The sequence below is a fragment of the Rhinichthys klamathensis genome, unplaced genomic scaffold, assembly GCF_029890125.1.
Source record: "Rhinichthys klamathensis goyatoka isolate OS25496 unplaced genomic scaffold, OSU_Roscu_1.1 h1tg000066l_1, whole genome shotgun sequence".
In the NCBI taxonomy this organism is placed as follows: Eukaryota; Metazoa; Chordata; class Actinopteri; order Cypriniformes; family Leuciscidae; genus Rhinichthys; species Rhinichthys klamathensis.
Window position 1 is genome coordinate 1,384,922 of NW_026606609.1, and position 23,086 is coordinate 1,408,007.

The 23,086-nt window shown below is 38.2% G+C and overlaps 1 protein-coding gene across 2 annotated transcripts in view; it reads right to left on the minus strand.

The window, feature by feature from the left end:
• Positions 1 to 21,353, minus strand: part of lama5 (laminin, alpha 5) — an 80,781-nt gene extending 59,428 nt beyond the window's left edge. For both annotated transcript variants that reach the window (XM_056250026.1, XM_056250025.1), the window contains exons 1-2: positions 20,919 to 21,353; positions 18,601 to 18,753 (exon numbers count right to left, since the gene is read on the minus strand). In XM_056250026.1, coding sequence (XP_056106001.1) covers positions 18,601 to 18,753; positions 20,919 to 21,176 — 411 coding nt within the window. In that variant the 5' untranslated portion in view covers positions 21,177 to 21,353. The remainder of the gene's footprint in view (positions 1 to 18,600; positions 18,754 to 20,918) is intronic.
• Between the last annotated feature and the right edge of the window lie 1,733 nt (positions 21,354 to 23,086).

The following is a 23,086-nucleotide window of genomic DNA, read 5'->3' on the forward strand; positions in this document are numbered from 1 at the left end:
GAGCTGTTGTTAACCCGATGAGATAGTCCAGGCTGTTCATCATCAGTGCTGGACTCACTCATAGATGTCTCCACACGTTCTGTCGGTGGGCTATTAATATACACTGGATAAAACGCAATTTCCAAGGACTCACCCGATGCATTAAAATTGATGGACCAGTAATCCGCATTCCAGGCCAGCATGGAGAGCAATGGATTGCTTTCAGGACCATGTGTCAGGAAATACTGAACAAGTAAAGTGAGAGATCTTCGAACCAACCTAATATAAAAACCTGGGTTGAAAACAGTGAATCGATGTGGCATGCGTATTTCTACACCATTTCTCTCGATATGCTCATCTATAATTGTTACGTTAATCACATATTGCGGCCACAAATCAAAAATAACTAACTCTTCGAAATCGTCAAGCTGAATGACATCTTCAGCGATGTTGCCGTCAAAAGGTTCACCTTGAGCCATCTGAACTGTACAGTTATCTACTGACCTACAAACTGGTATTTGATCAGTAGTACCCAGGCAACACTGATAACTTTTCTCAACTACTGCTGTTATGAGCCTCTGAGGTGCATCAGCTTTATATACAGTAAAGCTTCTGCTTAGAATGCTACTGTGATGTCACCAGTGGAACAAGAGAACAAGGGATCCGTTTAAAAAACAACAAATTCGGTACAGCTGTGAATGATCTAATTAATTAAAAAATACTTGGGGTTATCCAATAAGTTCTTTTGTGTGTTTGTGTGTGTGTGTGGCCACATAGCCTACTTGATAAGCAGTGAAGCAATTTGTATTATTATCATCTAATAAATAATAACATAATATATATAATTTATTATAATAGAATATTATGCCAAACTACTTGATATTAAAAATATGCCCATCATAGAAAAGCATTTAGGTCATCCAGACCCGGCGCCAGACACAAATTCACGGACGGGCATTCATTTTTTTCAGGGGGGCACAAATGAAAACAACCTCATTGCATCATAACAGAATCGATTATGATACTATGCAATGATCGATAGAGCATAATAATTATATAATAGGCTACTGACGCTAAAGGTACGTTTACACACTGCCTCCGCAAATTTCGATTTAATTTTTTAAGTAGGTTTGAGAGGTGTTTTCAGGTAATCAGTGGGGTGCTGTGAATTATTATTGAAAAAAAATTGGGCATGTTGTGTGGACCTCTGTCCCTAGGGGGGTTCGGGGGCATTCTCCCCCGCAAGAAAATTTTGTACATTTTAAGTTTAAATGCATCAATCTGGTGCACATTGAGAGCTCAAAATTAAGAGCTTCAACCGGCTTCGACCCATGAACTGTGCACATTGAACAAAGAAAAAGCATTGACTTGTACCTAAAGAGGGCTCAAACATCTTGTTAATTATAGTCTCAGTCTACATTACATCGTATTTTATATTAAGCTATAAAATAGGAAAATTACACTACTTTTGTCCTAATTTCTTCACTTGTAAGAAATAAACCTTTGAGCTTTTATTTAGGAGAAAACACAAGATCACCATGCTGATCGTGTGAGCAAGAGCGCACTTTTCTTTAAATCACGCAGCACAAACAGGATGGCTAACGTTAGCCTACTTAATTAAAGTCTTGTGCTGTTTAGCCAAAAAAACGAAATATAATACCGAAAAAACTCGACATGTCAACAAAACATAAACATCTTCCCAAACACATATCAAGCTTATTTAAAAACCTCGAAAGCATAAACACTCATTCAAAGTAATACAACGTATTACGTATTCAGAATACAAATTATGAGTAGGCTAACAGTAGTCTCCACAGAGCATAAAATATTCATTTCATTTTATTTTTCGTGTTCGCATTTATGAGGAAAAAACAATGTTACGGACGTGAGCGCTCTGGCACTAAAAGATGCTTTAAAACTTTCACAGAGACATCAAACAGAAAGCAAAACCTTTCTTTAAAGTGAATTTCGTTTTGTATTAATTGTATCTTAATTTTAATCAATATTTCATCAACCAATTGCCTGGATGGATTTAATAAATAAGAAGTAAATATAGCAGACGATAATGACGAACCGGAGGCGCCAGCGCGTGAAGTGAACTGGAGCTCGTCGCAATTGAACCGAAACTCGTGTAGGCGTATAAGGTAGCCCGCCTCACAGACATGTCTACTTTTAAACAGAACAGTTCAAAACGAAAGAAAACAGACTACAGACTGCTCCCTGCTCATGTAATCCGTATGAAATGTGCATTTCTCTATGGCGTTTGAACGAAACGTTTGAATAAATGACTCGCTTAATAAGACCGCTATCACATGCATTTCCGCGCTCTCTATCGACAAACCAATCAATCCGTTTACAATTAGAAAAAAATCAGACCAAACACTTTTTTTTTTTTATTCAGGAGTTATGTATATTCAAAAGGATAACTTTTGATAACAGTAGCCTATTGATAAAAAAGATATTGTGCAAACAAGCAAGGACTGGTGGGACTTGAAGTGGAGTTGTTGAAGGGAGAGACTCGCTCAGGGCGGGCACTAGTGACTCACAGGGCGGGCCAGGCCCCCCAATGCCCGCCCATGGCGCCGGGACTGAGGTCATCGTATGTGTGAATAAAAAGACTTTTGAGACAAATATTCATGACCTAATGCTCCATGGAAAACTATGTATACATGTAAAATAAGAATAAAAATCTTAAATAAAATGAATGCTATTTGTTTCTTGCTATTTGTTTTAATAATAAAATCTTAAATTTACCTTTATCTTATATTTTTATCTTAAATAAAATGAATGACTTTTAATGCTTTTTGTTTCTTGCTATTTGTTTTAATAATAAGCACAACCTCACTCTATGGATTTGTGTTTTTACAATGGGTATTTTTTTGCTTAATAGCTTAGACAGCTGCCACAGCACAAGGATTTTGAATTTTGAATTGAATTGACTAACAGCCAGTAAAATAAGAACAAATAAATTAAAAGCAGTAGCACAAATAAATACAACAGAATAAAGATACAAATGAAAAATAGAAATAGAAAACAGAAAATTTGTCTCACAAGTTTTGCGTCATCTAGACTTTTATAGAGACCACCGATCATCACTATATAAAGCTATTATCGGCCGATAACGATCAGCGCGGCTGACAGCGCCCTTATTGAGCATCACAATGACAGCACTGACCCTAATGATATTTATGGAAAACTTTATGATATAGTATGCTGTGAATGCATAGCCTGGTGAGAAATTAAACTCTTAGAATAGGAACAGGGTAATTAAGAGTATGAAATAAAAAATGGATACGTAGCTTCTAAAAAGCACTAAAGTGGAACATTAGTGGAAACTGAAGTAAAAATACTCAAAATGCAGTGTTTGAGGAGTGATGGGATTTCACAAGCATGTACCACCAAGTCAAATTCAGGAATAGTTGCCACACGTCATCTGTATTTGGAGCCCTCCTCACTCATTGAAACTTTTATGGCCTTTCAAATGGAGGTCTTTTTAGACTTGTTTATCTCCCCTGTTTATCTCAGATGGAGAGGAGGGATGGATTTATCACTCTTTTTGTCATTCCTCTCCTGGGTTCTCATGCTTGGGGGCAAAGTTCAGAAATCTCCCTAAAGGACACTTTGGAACTGTAAATCAGAGCCGTAGCACCACGTTTTAATGCATCTACTGTACACTGTGCAGAATACATACAGAATAAATTCACTTCCACAGGCAATGGCAGGCTAGAATCCACTTTTAAAGTGCATCCTTTTCTATTTTCCTGAATGCCCTTCTCTGTGTCTTGATTAAAAGTGGGGCCTAGAGGAGGGGAAAGACCCGTGAAAACAGCCCCCTTCAGGGCAAAGGGAGGGGGAAAGGTATTTATATCCCTCTATTTGCCCCCTTAACCAAAGTGACTCCCTCTCCGCAACAAATACACTTCCCCTCCCCTCTCAGGCCCAACCCAACCAATGAGCCATTGAATGGATGAAAGACTCCAACAACAGCTCTTGTTGACCCGGCAAAAACAAACATTTACCATCTCATTAACAAGGCCTCACATTCACTCCATCCCTTCCCGTCTTTTTAGTAGCAAGTACTTTAAACTCCCAAAAAAACACTATCATCTATCAGTGTGCAGAGGGAGGATTAAAGAACATAAGGGAAATAATGAGAGAGAGATGAAAGGGAAAGATTGCTCACAAGGAACTAAGTATTTAGCGTATTCAGGCGAGTACGGAATAATTCTATTTCTATGTAAGGAATCACTGTGTACGTGTCACTGCCATCAGCGATGGGTAAATCTGCCAGTTCAGCTGAGTGTGAATTCGCATCTATTCATCAGAGCAAGTTAGAGAAAAGAATATGAGACATCGGGGCCTAAACCACAGTCTGAACTTTACACCAATGTGCCCAAAATGTAGAAAGAAACTTTTGTGTATGGACCGATCACATTAGCATTAGACTATTAATAGTCTGACTTCATAATGTCAGTTCATTCAAATGACTAAGAGCTGCTGCTGAGAAATGAAATATGGAAAATTCTGATAAAATTCCGATTAAGTGCAATGCTAGTAATATCACTATATAAAGTAATAGGGAAAGAGTTTTGTTTACGCCCCTGGTTATCCAGTTTTACCAAAAAAAATATATATTCTACTTATTCTATGTTATTCTACTGGAAAACCATGGCAGGTGGATTTACATAGTTTTTAGTTGGTTGAAGTTGGTCAGTAACAAACCAAGAAACATATAGAGATATCGATAACAATATAACTATAACAAGTTGGGTGGATTCTGCTTGGCTGTCTTCATTTTTATCATTCATCAGCTGGAAAAAAATCGTTATGAAATTGATTCCAGCCTCTGTGTCGTTATCATTGTAATTTTGGTTTAGACTATTCTCATAAAACTAGAATTATTAAAACTTTATAGTTATTATTGTTATATTGCCCTTGGTGTAAACAGGCCTTAAATGATGTTTAAAACAAGTTGAATATCTGCAACCCTGCTTGCTAAATATCAATATCGGCACCGGCCATTAAAAAAACTACAGCGGCCCCAAAAAGCATTTGGACACATCGGCCACAATTAAAAATGTAAAAATGAATTTTCATATCAAAAATACTTTTCAACCAAAACATTTCACAAATTGAAGAGTGTTAGGCTTCAAAATATGAAACAAATATAGTTCAAAATGAAGACAAAATGTATTTGTGGAACATGTTCATATGTTAATATAGTGAACTGCACCGGTGGTTATTCCGCTGGGACATCGGTGTGAACCTGAGGGGAACTGACTTATACGAAAAATAACCTTGAGATCATTTAATTAAAAAAAATTGAAAAGTGGCTCTGAAATTTGAAGTTAGTTTAGAGAAAAGCTCTACCATCAGTTGTTTGTTGATGCCACTTTATATTTTCTATCTAATGAAATTAAATGTAGACATTTTTAAGTGTTTTAAGTGTTTAGTGGGTCAATTATCTTCAAAGCAGGAATGTATATGGAGTTTGTATCAGCTGATCCTTCCAGCAGGAAAGCTCCTCCAGATCTTTTCAAACAACATATATTTTCTATCTAATGAAATTAAATTTAGACATATTTAAGTGTTTTGTGAGTCAACCACTAAACTTTACCTTGCCAACATACCCTCACACACATCACTCGCCCTTATTTACAGTATATTCATTCATAAGCTGCTCCTAATGTGTGAATGAGCTTGAACTGCGTTTCTAGGAAACCAAAATCTGAAGAAGCCCAGGCACATTTTAGATCTACATATTATTTCACCCTTGGTTGACCTTTCAGTTCCTTCAGCCAATTTTGGTTTGTCACTGATAGTTAATCAGCAGACTAGTGAAGCAGCGATAGGTCTTAACGCCTAATCTGTAGACATGTCGCCTGTGAAAGACACCTATCTTGCATGCAGGGCTGAGATAAGCAAGGTCACACTGCCGGGTCGTGTACCTATCCATTGAAAGGCAGCAGGATCACCCTATTGTTTCAGCTCCCAGACTCAGCCTTGGAGACATGGAGGTGGGTTTCTTTCTCTAATGCATAACGGAACAGGTTTCGACAGGAATCGGGGGGCGTTGCTGAACTCTGCCACATTTCTGTTTAAAAAGCATAAGACAGCCCCCACACACCATCTCAAATTCTCCCGCCTCATTTTGGGGGTCAATTGTTCATTTGAAATATTTTCTTGAAGGCTACCTTCAGGCCATAAGGTTGGGGAACATGAGGATCCCTGAGGAGGTGTGAATTGTTCTCATTCATTCCTATGTGACACGGCTCAAAAGCTTTTATCTCCAGCAGATCTACAAGCATGCTTTTGGTAAAGTCGATGACCAACAATTAGTAAAGAATTGCATTCGGCATAGCTGTAAAATTAACTTGTTGATCTAATATGATTAAATAATAAAAAAATATATGTATAAATATATGTATAAAATAATGAGACAAAATTAATCGTTTTTAAAATGAATTCGTTTTTTTTTTTTTCTGCTAGAATCAAGTCCTTGAAATATCTTCATTTGGGAATTTTTATAGTAAATATTGTATATGATTAATTTCTGATTCAAATTTGTAATCAATTTACAGTCGTAGCATTAAGCAATAACATCACATCTAGTAAAATGTATACCAATGCTTGTAATTTTTGAGATAAATGAAAATGAAAGAAAATTCATAGAAAAATCAGCCAATCATATCGTCAGTTTCACTATTCCTGACTATTTCACATTAACCTCAATTATTTCTCAAAATCCTCTTTTTGAACTCAAAGTTTACTGCTTCATCACAATCTACTCCTTATCCTAAATGTTCTCCCTCAATGTCTCAAAAATGCTGCTGAAATGCTCTGCTAATATTTGAGAAGGGAGTGCAGGAAACTCTAAACGGGCCTGTGACGCTTACAGCCAATAAAGGAGATAAGAGCAGCATGTTTAATACTGAAGTCAGGAAGCGAAGAGATAGGTGGGTCAAATCAAAGCTGCTAGTTGCATGGAGCATGGTGAGATGAAGGCTGTGGACCGTAGTGACCTGTAGATCCACTGCGAGCCAAACCGGAACACGTGAAAGTGAACTGAACTAAAGGAATGACCGGAACATGTCAATAAGAAACTCACAATGGTCAATTATCTTCAAAGAGTTTGTATCAGCTGATCCTTCCAGCAGGAATGCTCTTCCAGATCTCTCAAGAGTCTTTTCAAACAACATCCATCCCAAGAAGAGCAAAACCAGCAATTTGGGGGATTTTAAAGGAAGAATACTAAAGTTGATACTGGATTATTTGTGATCTCAGATGGAAATAACTGCATACAATGTTGAAACACCTGAAAACAGGCAGTAAAACGCCATCTAAATACTATAAGACTCTGCACACACACACACTTGTGCACATGCTCGCCTCCCAATGCAATGGAGATTAGGCCTAGAGAGGATACGTAAACAACAGTTAGTCTGGAAGTGTCTAATCTGTTGATCTTGTTTATGTACTTTACAGAAAACCCTTATTTAGGAGAAATTAAGTGAAGACAGCCTCAAAATCAAACATGTCTGCCATACAGGGAGATGTGCAATGTTCTCCAAAATGTTCAGATGAACAGATAAACCTGTCAGCTAAGTGTTTATTTGTAAAGAAAACCTAACATTTAGTATTATTATTTTATTTTAATTTGGGGCCAATGAAATCTGTCTTCACCACCATATGCACATTAACATATGACATATGGTTTATAGATTTACCCCTATTCAGTATTCAGCAGCATAACAGAGTTCATTTACATATATACAGTATATATAAAGGATTTTGCTGAAAAGGTAAAGTACCAAAAGCAGTCTTGCTGAATTCTGTGGTTCAGCAAGAGGGTTTACATCCAAGTCAAAAATAAGTTTTTGCCACCAGAACCCTTTTCAAAAGTGGACTTCTAAGGGGGGGAAAGTATGTTGCAAAAGTGTAGAATATGGCCCCTTTAATAAATAATAGGAAGTGAGCAAGTCAGCAGTGTTCCGTGTCACTGAAGATATATGGATCTGGGGTTTAAATGGGGCTGTTGCCAACAGGGATGCTGGGGAAAAGGAGCTGCAGAAAAGCAGCAGACATGATCGATGGCTAAAGTCGAGGTAGAGGACTCTAAAGAATTTAGGCCAGGAGTTCAGATCCCTGCTGTTTCTGAATTACCCCATTAACAGCCATCTCAAGCAGGAATGATGGTTCACACTCATGCACGAGACAGTCTCATGGATGTCCATTATGTACAAGCCTGCTCATATTAAAGGGAAAGACAACTCAGTGCTCTGTCATGCAGGAAAGATTGAATCATATAAAGTTTTTCCTTGTGCCCTTGTCTCCATGGTTCCCTCCTATTAAGGATTGTGCGACAGTGTTTTTTCTCTCTCTCCCATTAACAGGCCCATTTTCATGCTCGGTAAACACCATGAAAAAAAATGTGTGTGTGTGTGTGCAAGCAACAGCTTGGCCTTCTGTTAGTGTGTGTGTATTACTGGACAGATATGTAAAAGAAACACAAGTGAATCATAGGACTTACAGGGCTCAATGCCAAGAAATGCCAACTGGCCCTGGTGCTTCAGATTTTTACTTGCCCTACCAAAATTTTCAGTGGCCCGCCAGTATAAAATTGTTTGTTTTCACTGATTTTGACCCATGTAACTTTGTATTCTAATAATTAAGATTGTTACAACACCAACATTTTAGATACAGGGATATTTTACAATTCTCGATTCCAGTTTTGATACCACAGCAAAAACTACAAATCTAACTAATATAAACTTCAAACATTACTAAAGACAAGTAAACAGTCAGTCATAAAATAAGAACAAATAACCAAATAACAAGCGATAGCACAAATAAATTCAATAGAACTTTAAGATGTTCAGATAGGTCTAACAGTAGTATTCAGGTAAGAAGTAATACAGAAATGGAATAATCAAATTAATCCTTATTAAAGCTACAAAAGTTATTCAGTCAAGTTTTTGATTAACATTAGGGACACAGACAGCAACAGATATTTTAGGCTGCTGTCACTTTGGCCATACACACTGCAGATAAACTCGGTTGTCGATTTACCTTTTTAGTGCTTAATCCCGTTCTATACACATATAGTTCAGTACTTTATGTCTTTGATATTACTCTGTTCAGAATAGCAGATACCAGACATGCGAGACACCCAAAACATTTCTATGGCTACCACGGTGTCAACCATCGCAGTTTTGGGAGTGAGTTGTGTTCTGTACACACTAGGGCTGTCACTTTACGTTCAAAAATCGATTGCACAATCGATCGGACCAACCAACACAGGGCTCTACAGTGCGACCATTTTGCTCGCATATGCCCCTAAAAATCGATACGTGCGAACCGGAAAAAAGATCTACGAGCACAATGTGCGAGTAACTACCTACCATAATCGAAAACGAGACGATAACTAAATAAAAACTAGTTTTGAATGACAAAAACTATGACGAAAATCTATTGACATTTTCGTCAACAAATAAAAACTAGACAAAAATGTTAGATAGTGACGATCCAGTAAGAACTGATGTCCTGCGTTTGTGGTAGATGCGCATATTTGTATTGTAACGTGCTGATATACACAGCGGCACACGGGTTGACAAGCGCTGCATCTCATCAAACGTTAAAAAATGTAAATGTCTGGGAGAATTAGTAGAGCAGACACATAGATCTGAATAAGAGTGACGACGCAAAAAAAGAGCTCTATTTGGTTCGGTTTTCTGCGCACACACCCGACCCGAAGCGCGCAGCCATGCACACACACACACACAGCGCGCGAGGACTGAACTGAGCTCTCTTTCGTGTCTGAAATGGACTAATACACACAACATTATGTCGTAATGTCCATTTTGGAGAGTATTCACGTAAACTATGTTGGTTATGTCTTAAACAGTTTTGAGTGTGTCGGATGTGCATCAGTGCAATTGGATCCGCAAGTCATTGGACATGATCCGATGTCTTAAAGTGACAGTGGGTAATAAACCTAATGCGGTCTGTGTCATCAAGCAACAAAAGAAAGAAATAATAGCATTCACTGCTCGTTACTTGAACATTCATTGAAAAGAAGACTATTCTACTTTAGGAAAAGTGGTTTTATTTAATTTTAAGATATTTTTTTAAGTCACAGTAGTTAAATCTGTATCTGTATTGCATGTTCAAACTTTACAATCATTCATATTAACAGGTTAATAGATGTTTTCTCTGGGAGTATATGGGTTTGGACATTTTAGAGAAATTCTAAATTAATGCATTACAATTGAACTAAACCCATTATATTTTAGTCATCTGAATTGTGTTAGTTTTAGTCGACGAAATACAATAAGATTTTAGTCGACTAAATCTACAGTAGGATACTAATACTAGTAAATACTAATACACTCTAAACTAGTTTCTCCTCCATGTTGTGGAAAGAGCCTCTGCAGTGGAAAGATGCAGATGTCCACTGCACAGGTGTGCCAATGTGCTCCTAGCCTCCTCCTGAGAGCAACACGTTCCCCTTGTTCTGTTTTACTAAAGTGATTGTAAAGTGTGATTTATACTTCTGCATCAAATCGACGGTTTCACACTATAGTTGAACACAAAGAGAAGGAGCACACATGTAGTGTATATATAATAAATAGTTTGTTATTACTTGTTACTGTTTTTCACTGCGCTCCAAAATTTCTTTGTGTGCTCCTACATTTTTTCATTTAGGAGCACATGTGCTCCTTGGGAAAAACCTTAGCGTAGAACCCTGCAACACAAGTATCGAAAACGAAAATAGGGAATCGATTTTAACGGCCTTCTCTCGGAGCGCGTCCAGCTCGTCACGACACGCCCGCAGCGAACGCGCGTCACACAGCAACTGCAGGCTCTGACAAACACACATACAAACTATACTATACTTCTGCATAATGTGTCTCTTTTTACAACAAAATGTGAATTCTGCCGGTATTCAGACAGTCTCATGCATACAGATACAGATTCGGCCTACAATCGCCTACGTAGGCGAAATTAGTAAATTTCAAATCGTAAACAGCCATGTGGAAACATGTAGAAATGTTTTTCATTGATGTTATGGCAGCCCACTCTGCTTGTTTTTCGAGAATCTTGCACTCCTGTTTGTCATTGTGCACGAAACTTCATGCAAGTAAATCATCAGAAATATTGCTGACTTGTGTGCGTCTCAAGCGCACTCTTTACGTTCGTCCTAATGCCTGTTAGTTGTCCATGGATTTGGCGCTGAAAATGGAAACGTCTTTAGACATGGAAAATCGATTTTACAATCGATTCAATTAACATTTATGTCTCAAAAATCGATCAGGATTTTTTCACAAAAGTGACAGCCCTAGTACACACATGGAACAATAATTTACGGGACTCACTTCCGCATTTAAATGCGGTTGTCACTCCTGAAACTTTACAGTTTGTATGTGACCTTTAAGACCTAATGCATAGATCTAATTTATTGATCTAATTTTCATTAACGCCTTAAAATTGCTTGTGTGTTTATATTGGAAGTCTTAAAAATGAATGCAGATGATAAGCTGTTTACGGAGCAAGAGTATCTCAGAAGAGACATTTACTAAGCATATCAGCAATATAGATCAACAGGTCTGACAGATAAAAAGAGTGTCATCCTTTCCAATGGAAAAAGTGAGGGAAGAGCAAGGTAAGATCCTGAGAACTGCACAATGGGAACTTTGTTTGCCAAGGTATGCAGGCCACACACACTGGGACGTCCCATACCTGAGACTATGGAAAACACATTCACAAATTTTGACATGGTAGATCTTGTACCTGAGGCATAACACACTCTCTGTGAAAAAGTCATTGTATGTAAAAAATGTATTACAAAAATCTTCATGTCATTCCAAATCTGTATGATGTTCTTTCTTCTTTGAACATTTACATCTATGCATCTCGCAGATGCTTTTATCCAAAGCAACACCCAAGAGAGGAACAAAAGCACAGATGAAGATATTTTGAAACACACACATTTGAAACATCCTTTAATATATCTTCTATTGTGTTCTCCAAAAGAAAGTGAGTAATACAGTTTTAGGATGAGGGCAAGTTATTTTTTGGTGAACTGTTGCTTTAAGCTAGCTCCCGATCACATGATCAATACATAATGGCAGGAAAACTAATGTCATGTAAGGATAAGGTGAACAATTGACTGTTTTAAGATGATTGAGAGATCAATATCCAGTTTGGCTGCCTTGACATTGGATAAACTCAGTCCTTTCAAAATGCCAGAAAACTGTAGTTCTGTGCGACTGGCATCATGCCTGTCTCTGCGCATGGCACACAATGGGGCACTTTAGTCCCCACTGAGTCCTACTCAACCCCACCCCGCCAGAATACACTCAAACACACAGCATATGGTGCTACTCTAGATTAGACATAGTCTATTTTTAACTATTGTTTCACATGCAACAAAAGTGCCCCAGAAAAGGGCACAGGATTTCTGCTAAGGTTTGGAAGACGAGTATTTTTAGGTATTTAAATGGTACTGAAAACTCACAATATACTTTAGCGCAAAGTGCAAACTTGTAGACGAGAAATGCATGTTTAATAATTAGAGGGAGAAATAAGAAATAAACAACTGTGTATCTTTAACAGAGTGATGAAAGTCTCCCTGACAGGCTTGATTATTGTTTTGATGCAGTGTGGAGTATAATTTAGACCTGTTTCCGGATGAGACGGGATCCATCCATGATCTTCCTCAAAAGATTACAGGTTGATGACTGAATACTTCAGAAAGTAGCTTAAGTAATGACTCATCTCGTTTTAGCTTAGATAAGTGCATTAGTTTTTATTTCCCAAGCACTTATGTGCTATTAGCAGCAAGACAGTTTTTCTTTGTCTCTAATGCTAAACTCTCAGTGATATTAAACTAATGTGCCCTGGGGGATCACACACACAAATGAGGTCACATTAACCGTGAGAATTTGTCTAAGAGAAGTCAGACAGTAAAATGAAAAACAATTTTCAGCTTAAAGGTGTTTTTAGCTTAGCTTTTGCTTTTTTTCCATTAGACTGAATTAGACTGCCGCCATGTATTCAACCACACACCTTTTCTCCAAACCTTGCCCTGGCTATGTCATCAAACCTGAATACGCTAAAGGCAGAGAGAATTTACTCATTGGCCAAGTTTTCAGAAAAAAGAGCCAGCAGCTTTCTCGTTTACAGAGCCTAAAGGCCCGTTCACACTAAGGATGAGTATAAAGATAACGATCAAGATATAGTTCTAAAAAATTTTCTTAATATAAAAGAATAGCAAAGTTCACACCACAGCTATAACGATAACGGCACAGAGAAACGATATCGATGGAATCACTTTCAGAACGATTTTGTCCAGCTGATGAACGATAAAAACATTGACAGCCAATCAGAATCTTAGAATAACGCTTAGAATAAACAGAACTATATTATCCGCTGGTGGGGACGCTAATATACTGGTAATTATCTTTAGTTATCGTTCTTGGTGTGAACGGCCTTTAAGACTGTTAGTAATTACTAATGTCTGACTCAAGGACAACCTTGATTCTTTCAAACAGTTCAGTAGAATATACTGGTTAATAAAAATAAAAAAAATCTTTTACATCAGTACGCCATAACATTTTCCTTGACATCCTGGGACATATTCCTCAAATGTTCCAATGAAAGCCAGATGTAGAACAAATATCTATTTATCGATTATCAGAAGCTCACTCATCGATTCAAAGCTCATTAAGAGAGAAAAAAAGTATTTGTTCAAATCATTTGATTAATTGGCACCAAACCCACTGCACCACTGTTTGGGAATTACCGTCTTTAAAGTATTAACTTGTTAACATGACAGACAGAACCTGCATAAACACAGGTTACTAATCCATTACATCTAGAGAATGAATTAATGTATGTCAGCATTTATGTTTAGAGAAAGAGAGTGAGCGAGAGCAGAGAGACGTGAACTTTGATTGTGATGGGGAGGGTCGTTTTGTCCCTGAACAGGTTGAGGCAGATATTGAGTAACTAACATTCCAATCTAATTCATCTGCTCCGAGGGGTCAGAATGCACCTCATTCCTGCATCACTATTATTGCTTCTCATACTTACGTTTAGGGCTCTGAACAAACCTAACCAGACGTGATGCAATGAGATTCCACACCAGATCAACACGACTACAAGACGTGACAAAATCAATCAAAAATCATATTATTGTCATGTTATCACTGTGAAGCTGCTTTGATACAATATGTATTGTAAAAAGCGCTATATAAATAAAGGTGAATTGACTTGACTTGAAAATCAATCAAAAATCACAGCCAATCAGAAGAGCGTGTGGGTAGTGGGCACTTATCAAATACATGATCAAATGAATAAATATTACACCATTTTTTACTTTGTAAGTAGAATCCTCTGTCACTTTTATCACAATCACGGCTGGTTAGGACAGAAAAATACCTTTTTTCGTGTGTCGCGACTTCAGGTCCGGTTAGGACACGGTGCAAGTCTATGTGTTAAAGTCCCCCTGCAGGCAATAATTGTATCCCTTAAAACTCATTTTTGATAATCACAATGACATAAAAAAAAATTCCCTAACTTTATTTAGTATATATGCAAATTAGTCCCCGCCTCCACTCAATCAGACCAGCTCGGACTACCTGATCCACTCTGTCAACTGTAGTAAATGCAACACAATGGCACAAAGTGGAAATATTGGCTTAACTCAACCATATATGTTTGAACCAGAGACTGATTCAGAAGAAGAGGAAGAGAGAATTATACAGGAAGACCATGCTAAGCACCCTCAAACAAAATCAAGAGCACCCACAGTTGATACTGTAATAAAATATTATATTGACAAAACAGATTTGATAATCGCTCCAGTGCGTAATTGTGTTTGCATTCTGGAGAACGTCAAATGTTTCTATTTACTTCGTGTTTTTGCAGAGGTGAGCAATGTAGCCAACCAGAAATGTTTGTTGATCTCTTGAATTGATCTCTTGTTTGTTGATCTCTAGAACGCAGTGGCCAATCAGGGTTGTTTAATTTAGTTTAATTTAAATTAATTTTAAATCAACTCACTGTTTAAAATGCCACCCGAGTACTGAGTTCTGCACACTCACAAATCCTCTCATTAACAAAGTGTGGACACTATGTAAATAAGAGATTCATTGTGCAGTGTAGACAACTTTATTGATTATAATGGAACTTCGTGAGATCGCAAACTGAGGTGAGGGACAGCTTTCTAGTGATTGTAAAGGGAGCGGTCTTTGAGTGCTTTGTAGGCTTTATATAATCCATTCAGAATTTTAATCAAATTTGATACGTAAATGGTAATAGGCTATGTGCACAAGCGTAATTTCGAACTTCCGCTATTGTCAGAAGTCGGCATGTCAGTTTCCGGTTTACGGCTGTTCATCCGCATCCGCTATAAACGAACAAGATGAGTGCTGCTGTTGTACGAAAAAAAGAATTGTTAAACACATCTAAGTTTCTAAGAACTGTAGGTGGATCTATCATCTAACGCCCGTTTCACACATACCCCGTTTGCAGTGTGTGTTGCGGTGCAGGAGCAACGCGCGCTATAGTGCTTTCACATATGATGCGTTTGCAGTGAATAACTGATCCGCGGCTGTACCACAAACACATACTTACTATTTTATTTAAAATCCAGAAGTTGTGCTAGAACTTTTATTTCAAAAAAAGTTGTCAGCATTGCGATTCTCTTTGTACACACTCTTTAATGGACGTATGCACGTTTAAACACAATTTAAACAACGCAAGTTAGGGCTATTATTCCATGCATTACTTATATTAAGTTGCTCAAGCAAGTGGTCAAATTTACTATATTAAAATGGCAAATATTTTAAATTAAAACTTAAAATTGGCAAAAACAGCCGACTCACATGCCTTTTCTTTTGCATTTAAATTGTAATAGCCTACAATAGATCTTGCATGTCACAAAGAACTTGTTTTTCCACCTCCACGAATGAGACGAGTGTTGTTCATTATGTCGCCTTAATTGTAGTTTTCCTTGATTTACCCCGGTCTTCACAGTCTTCAGATGACTGTGAAAAATAGTAGTACCGGTATATTAAATGCATTTATGGTGAGATTACTACATTTTATTTAATGAAACGCATTTATGGGGAAATTACTACATTTTCAGGTCAATCTTTATGCATTTTGACCACGAAACATGCGGTGTCACTTTAATGCAGCACAGCAGAAATAGATTCGGTGCAGAAACGATCGCTGTACTGCTGTTATACGTGCCGCATCTGGAACGGTGTGAAAAGTGAAAGCCCTAACCTGTTAACATGGTGCGTTAGGACGGAGCACTGCTGTGTGCCACTTTGCTCTGCTTCAAGTTGCTAACAGCCATTTGAGCTTCCAACGCTTCCCGAAAAACACCAACCTTCGTGCGCAGTGGCTGCACAAAATAGACATTTTGGGCGACGCGCAAAAAAAAAAAAAAAGTATTTGTGGTACAGCCGCGGATCAGTTATTCACTGCAAACGCATCATATGTGAAAGCACTATAGCGCGCGTTGCTCCTGCACCGCAACACACACTGCAAACGGGGTATGTGTGAAACGGGCGTTAGATGATGGATCCACCTACAGTTCTTAGAAACTTAGATGTGTTTAACAACTCTTTTTTTCGTACAACAGCAGCACTAATCTTGTTTGTTTATAGCGAATGCGGATGAACAGCCGTAAACCGGAAACTGACATGCCGACTTCTGACAATAGCGGAAGTACGAAATGACGCTTGTGCACATAGCCTATTGATATGATTAGCCTTTGTCTTGTTGCTAATGTTACACAAACCATGTACCTGTTTGCCGTCTCAGAGTCAGAGAGCTGACTTCTAAAAATCAGCATCCTTAGAAATAATGATAGGGAAAGCCCCGCCCCCCACATTGATGGGATTGGTTACCGATGGTAGGAGAGGGGGGCTTTCAAACCACGTTTTTGAGACTCTCTTTAGTACACTGCCGTTTTAAGGAGAAAATAATAGCAATGGTGTTGACTGATGAATTTCATATTAAAAATACCACATAGACATATAAACAACATTAAAACTTGATTTTAACCACAAGGGGTCTTTAAACTTTTGGTGTGTAACTCATCCCGCACTGTTTGCGCTATTGACATGAATAATATCTTAAACCACGCATATTGACGAGGAGAGGAGCTATTGTAGCTATTGAGATCTAAACTATAATGGGTGAAAATCATTATTCTTATCATTATCCTATCAACTACTTATTTATAAACCACATAGCAACATGCTAAAAACCACTCAGAGTGCATTGGCAACCGTATAGCAACGCATTGGCAACCACTCAAAACACCCCTGTGCCTGTGGTGGCAGTTCTGTGCAACTCATATTTTCTTCTTTCTTCTGATGAAGTGTAATGTAGTGAAAGGCATTAATATATATAGTACATCTCTCCCTCACTCTCTCTGCTTAGCAATGTAGGTATGATAGCTTTAGCAATCTGGTTTAAGTGGCACTGAAAAAACACCAGCCACATAAAGGAATTCAATACAAAGCCAATCACTGCTCTCTGCCTCCATTCAGACAGAGAGGGGGGAGGGAGGGAGAGAGGGAGGGAGGGAGAGAGAAAGGAAAGTATGCTGCACAGGGCTTAGTCTGTCACATATTACAGCCATGTCCAGCTAAAACTAGATAGCCACATCACACATAAACACAATACTGCTAAAAGCTAAAAGCGACTGATCTTTTTGTTCCAGGCAACCGATTTCCTATATAAATGTGCTAGTTTCTCGTTTCTCAAATTTTTGTTTAGGCCAATACAGAATGTCCAGACTTTTCCCTAATTTCTACACTGATTTGAATGGAAAACGTGTTAAATGCAGCTGAGAGTACATAATCATTGGTAGCTGAAAGAATTTGCATAATGTTATTTATTGAATATTGAATAGGAATGTGGAAATATCGAACTTTTGTGAATGACGGCCATTCTGTTCACAGAGCTGTGAGGCCTGGTAATAATTCACTCACCAAAATCTCATTTTAAATACAGTCATAACATGATGTGATCCAAGCTTCTCTATATAACATCCTGCAGCCTGATCACTGATTGGTTCCCATTCAATCACAACTGAAGAGTCTGAAACTCAGTGGAGGTCAATGGGAAACTTTTTTTGACGGTAGGTCTCATTTGGGCAGCGTGAAGCTATATGAAGCAGCGCTGACTGTTTATGTAGAAGCCCCTGGGAATGCTGGAGGACTTTAGGAGGAGAATAAGTGTGTGAGAGTGTCTGTAATGTTTATTTACAATTACAGATTAGAAAGTAATTGTCTTAAATGCCCCCTGGCTCTTCAGGTATTCACAAATAATAACCCTCAATACAAAGGACCAGGACGTGGAGAGTTCAGAGCAACAACAAAAAAAACACCTCTAGATACTCCAGACTTGAGTATGAATGGATGATATTCAACTTAGGATCCACCCTTGAAATTCTACACCCATGTGCAATCCACAAAAGCGCCTGCTGTAGCCGAGTATCGGATGACTCTACTGTACGCTGAATAATCTGAACACGATATGTGCGTGTGGGTGGGGGTGTGATAGAGAGTTAGACAAAATGCATCGGCAACATACCTGTCCCAGGTCCAGAGTGACGTTGACCTCGTTGTATTTTGTATTGCGGGAGAGAGGAGGGCTTTGCCACCATCTTTCGGTTCCATCTATGGCATTGCTGATGGGATGCGCTCTGTTAGTGTCTTCTGAGGTGCAGATGTCACAGTACTGGCCCTGATAACACAGGAAGACACAAAGTTTAGGTTTTAGGTTTCCGTTTAAGTACTTTGCAAAACAAAACTGTTGATTGAGCAGTTTAATGTATCAATCTGTCACATAAATAATGATTGAATAGACAACGCTTTAGTATGTCACATGATCGGGTAATGGCTTATCTGTAAAACATTCAAGTTGACCTGTAAGCTTAACTCTTCTCCTTTAATCCTGGCCTCGAGACGCCTCGGCCACTAGATAAAACTAGGTAAAGGAAGTCTTAGGTTTCTAACTGAGATCTACTTTTAGTTTAACTCAGACAGGCTGAAACGTTGAAAGAGCAAACTAAAGTTCCCCTCTGTCTGAGGTGAATTCACTACAGTTGTTCCACTTTTTGTGAGCGGTATTACAGCACTGAAACCACTCACAATCCATTTGATCCAGATGTTATAGTGTGCTCTAACTGTCGCTGTGCTGCTAAATGCATTAAAAATGTTCCTGGCATAATTAAGATATGTGTACATTTTATATCAATGGAAGCAATAATGTTGATGAAAAGATAAAGAAGAGAGTTATTACTAAAATTCAAGAATTTAAAGAGCCGATTCAGATGCAAAGTGACCTGCAAAGGAATTGTGGCGTACAAACTGAAATTAACTTTTTGGGAGGGTTTGCAAAACACCTGATTTGCATAATTATTTTAACGAATATAGAGAGTGCGTGCAAATAAACAACTGTTTTGAAGATGCAATACCTTCTCGGAAAATTTCCCATCTGTTTTATTCACCTTTTATCTGTTTATTTCAGTACGAACGGACAATGTGAAAACATATTTTCCATGATAATCTGAGTTGTGGAAACTGTGACTGAAAAAGATGCACAGACTAAGCAAAGTAAAACTTCATTTTTGATGTAGAAATCCTTTGAAACTGTGATCAGCGAATAGCTTTAGACACTTGTTGCTTGTGAAAACTGAGGATTTGTAGGGGTTTAGCGTGCAGAATCTTCAGTGAAAACATTGGAAGAAACCAAGGAATTCACACCCATTATTTTCCAACTTCTGGCAACTCAAACCTCTTTTAATTCTTAATATGTAGAGCTATTTGTGCACTTGGCTAGGAAAATTGATTAATTTATAACAGTATAAATAAACAAACAGGAGAAGACTCAATCAGCAATTCACAAATTATGTTGAGACCACCCATGTATGAAGGTTTCTGAGATTGATTAGATAATATTTCCTTTGATTAATCTTTCATAAGGTTCGACTTACTGCCAATTGCACAGCAACCATAGTTTCTGCCAAAATACCAGTTGCTGTTACTACAGTAAAATGATAAATCATTATGGTAGGCCTACTATTCTGAATTACATTTGAATCTTCTCGTGTTTAATGCCTCTTTAAGCTTATTGTATCCATCGTTTGTAAGTCACTTTGGATAAAAATTTCTGCTAAATGAATAGGCCCTAAATGCAAATGTGTGATGTTGTGAACAAGGCCACAGGACGCCCCTGCAACAATCGATGAGGTCGCAACATTTTATTAACATATTCTTTGAAGTGTGGTGCAAATGTGTGTGTTTGTCTCCCTCAAGGTCTCCTACAGGAATGCCACACATTCCTCAGGGAAAATCCCAGTAGCAGTGCTACACGGGGGTTGCGTTTTACTTTACAATGTTTAAACTTTTCACTCACTCGCCAACAAGCTGAGTCGTGCCTCCTGAGCCTCCTGCTTATGAAGCCTCAGTGGGGGTCTCTTATGAGTCAGTATAGCCCTTTATAGGGTCTTTGGCATTTTCACCTTGAGCAGGTGCTCTCAGAAAAAGATTAAGTTTTTGCAGTTCCTCAAGACCAAAAGCACTGTCCTGACTTGTTTATAGACTAAAATAAAAACAAAATTGCAGTATTTTTATGGTAATAAGTCTAATTTGGAAAATATAAAATGGTAACGTGTAGGCTTCCATGGCAGTTCCAACTTTGAATACCGAGTAGGTCTAAAGTAATATGGGGATTATTCAGTACCATCTGATCCTATATTTGAGTACAAAAACGATTAAAAGTGCATTTCACAAAGCCAAATACAATCCATTATAAGTAATAACTACTACAACTAACATAAAAATACGCCTTTATCCTTGTTTAAGTAATGTAAACTGCAGAAAAGTGAGAATTTTCCACATCTTTACCTGAATAGTCTGACTCGGGTCCCCTGACACGGGCCCCCCGACCAGCTTGCAGTACAAGTCTTGAATCGGCTGCTCGTTCTCGTCCACTCCGCAGGTTGCCGTGGCCGTGATTTTCGTTCCCTCCGCTAGATTAAAATACGGTGGGTGCAAACTGTATCCGTTCACGCCGCCGGTGGGCAATTCCTGCGCAGTTAAGGTTTCAATGAACAGCAGCGATAGAAACACTAACACCGGTGCGCGCGATGTTCCCCTCGCCATCTTCACCTGTGCCGCGCGCTTGACACTGTTACAACTGGTCAAAATGTCCACTGAGAGCTTGCTGCGGTGTTAATGACGGACATTTGGAGAGACCGAATAAATGTAAAGTCGTTGCGGTTTCTTTCTGTGTGTGATATACAATAATACTAGGCAGAAGTGCAGTTCAGGGGGCACCTTCTCTCTCGGGCTCTGCCTCTGTGTGGGCAGTGCAGTGTGCGCGCGCGCTGTTGAGGAGAGAGAGGGCAGTGCAGTGCGTGTGTGTAGTCCTGTCTCTCTCTCACGCTGCGAGACCCATGAATAGGTGATATGTGTTATTGCTGGAGAGAGACCCCATTCCTGCCAAATCAAATCGCATATTTTTGTGTTAAAACCAATCTGGTAAATATAAAAGGTAAATTCTGTCATAGCCTCATTCATTTTGTTCAATATGACCGCTTTCTTCTGTTTAACATTTTGACATTTAACAATCTTCTTCTCCATGCATTGAGAACAAAAATGACGCAGTAACTTAGGCCAAACCCTATAAAAGTAGCTTCTATAATAGCTTATAGCCTACGATTCGTGCGCTATAGCTTACTTAGGCTAAATAAGTATTTTAAATAGCATAACTTTAGTTGATTGAAAGACGTATGGCTTATCTTCACGTCCTCCTCGCTCTCAAATGAGCGTTCATGAGAAAATTTAAGTAATGTCAGATTCGTGAATAACTCGGTCGAATCTTTTCGGTGAAACCGTGAGCATAATTACAAAAAAAAACTTAGTTCACGAATCAGACTGATTGCGTTCTCCCTTCTGATCAGATTACCAAATTAACCTAAAAGGTAGCCTTTGACCCAGCTAACATATTTTGTTTCCCAGAACGTTCTTTTTTTTATGATTGTTTTTTGTTAGACAGGAACGTTTTCTGTACGGAAATAGAGCGGTAGTTTTTAGTTTGTATAACGTTACTCTAACGTTGTTCTAACGTTTCCGTAACCTCTTTAGCCTTCTCCGATATCATTAGGGTACCCCGCTGTACAGAGTAATAATTATTTAACCACCCTGCAACATTCTGGGAAAGTTATTTTATGGTTGCAAAATAAATCCTAAAAAGAATGTTAGAACGTTATTATAAAGAAAAAATTTCAAAGAACCAAACGGGAACCAAATTAGGGAATGTTCTGTGTTTGGTGGGTAGAGGCCATGCTGTAGCTATAGCTGGAACTTTCTTCACAATAAAGCATGCCTTATTTATTTGAATGAAACAAGTTTACCACATAGGCCTAATTATATTAAAGCCAAAAGTATGTATTCATATTTTACTTTTTAGAAGTGTAATCATTAACTATCTTTCTGGCATCCTTCAGCTAGAAAAAAATAATTATTGACATATCACTGGTACATCTGCAAGATGTCTGCTGAAGATCTGGAAAACATCTGCTGTGTAAAAACATCTAACAAAGTTTAGAAAAAGCAGTTTTACATCCATTCTAAATCATACACATCTTAAAGACATCTTCTAAATGTCTATATGACGTCTGACAGGAAACGTCTCAGAGACGTATTGCAGATGAGCAAACACTCAAAAATATGTATCTTGCAGATTTGTATGCAGACATTAAATAGGCATATCTGAGATGTATGTGTGCTTTCAGACTTATCTCCTACATGAGAAGACTTCCTTTGGGGGACGGACGTGACCTCAAAATTAAGACATAGACATAATAACAGTGGAGTACAGTAGGCTTATTTGAGTAGGCTAAATGTAATTACCGTACTTATATCTTTTTGGCTTGCCTATATTAGCAATTTTTACTCTCTACTTAACTGCAGTTTTGAATGACTACAGTACTCGTAACTCCTGTACATTTGTGATAAGTACTGCACTCCTTACATTTTGCCATAGACAGTATAAGAAGTGGACAGAGCCA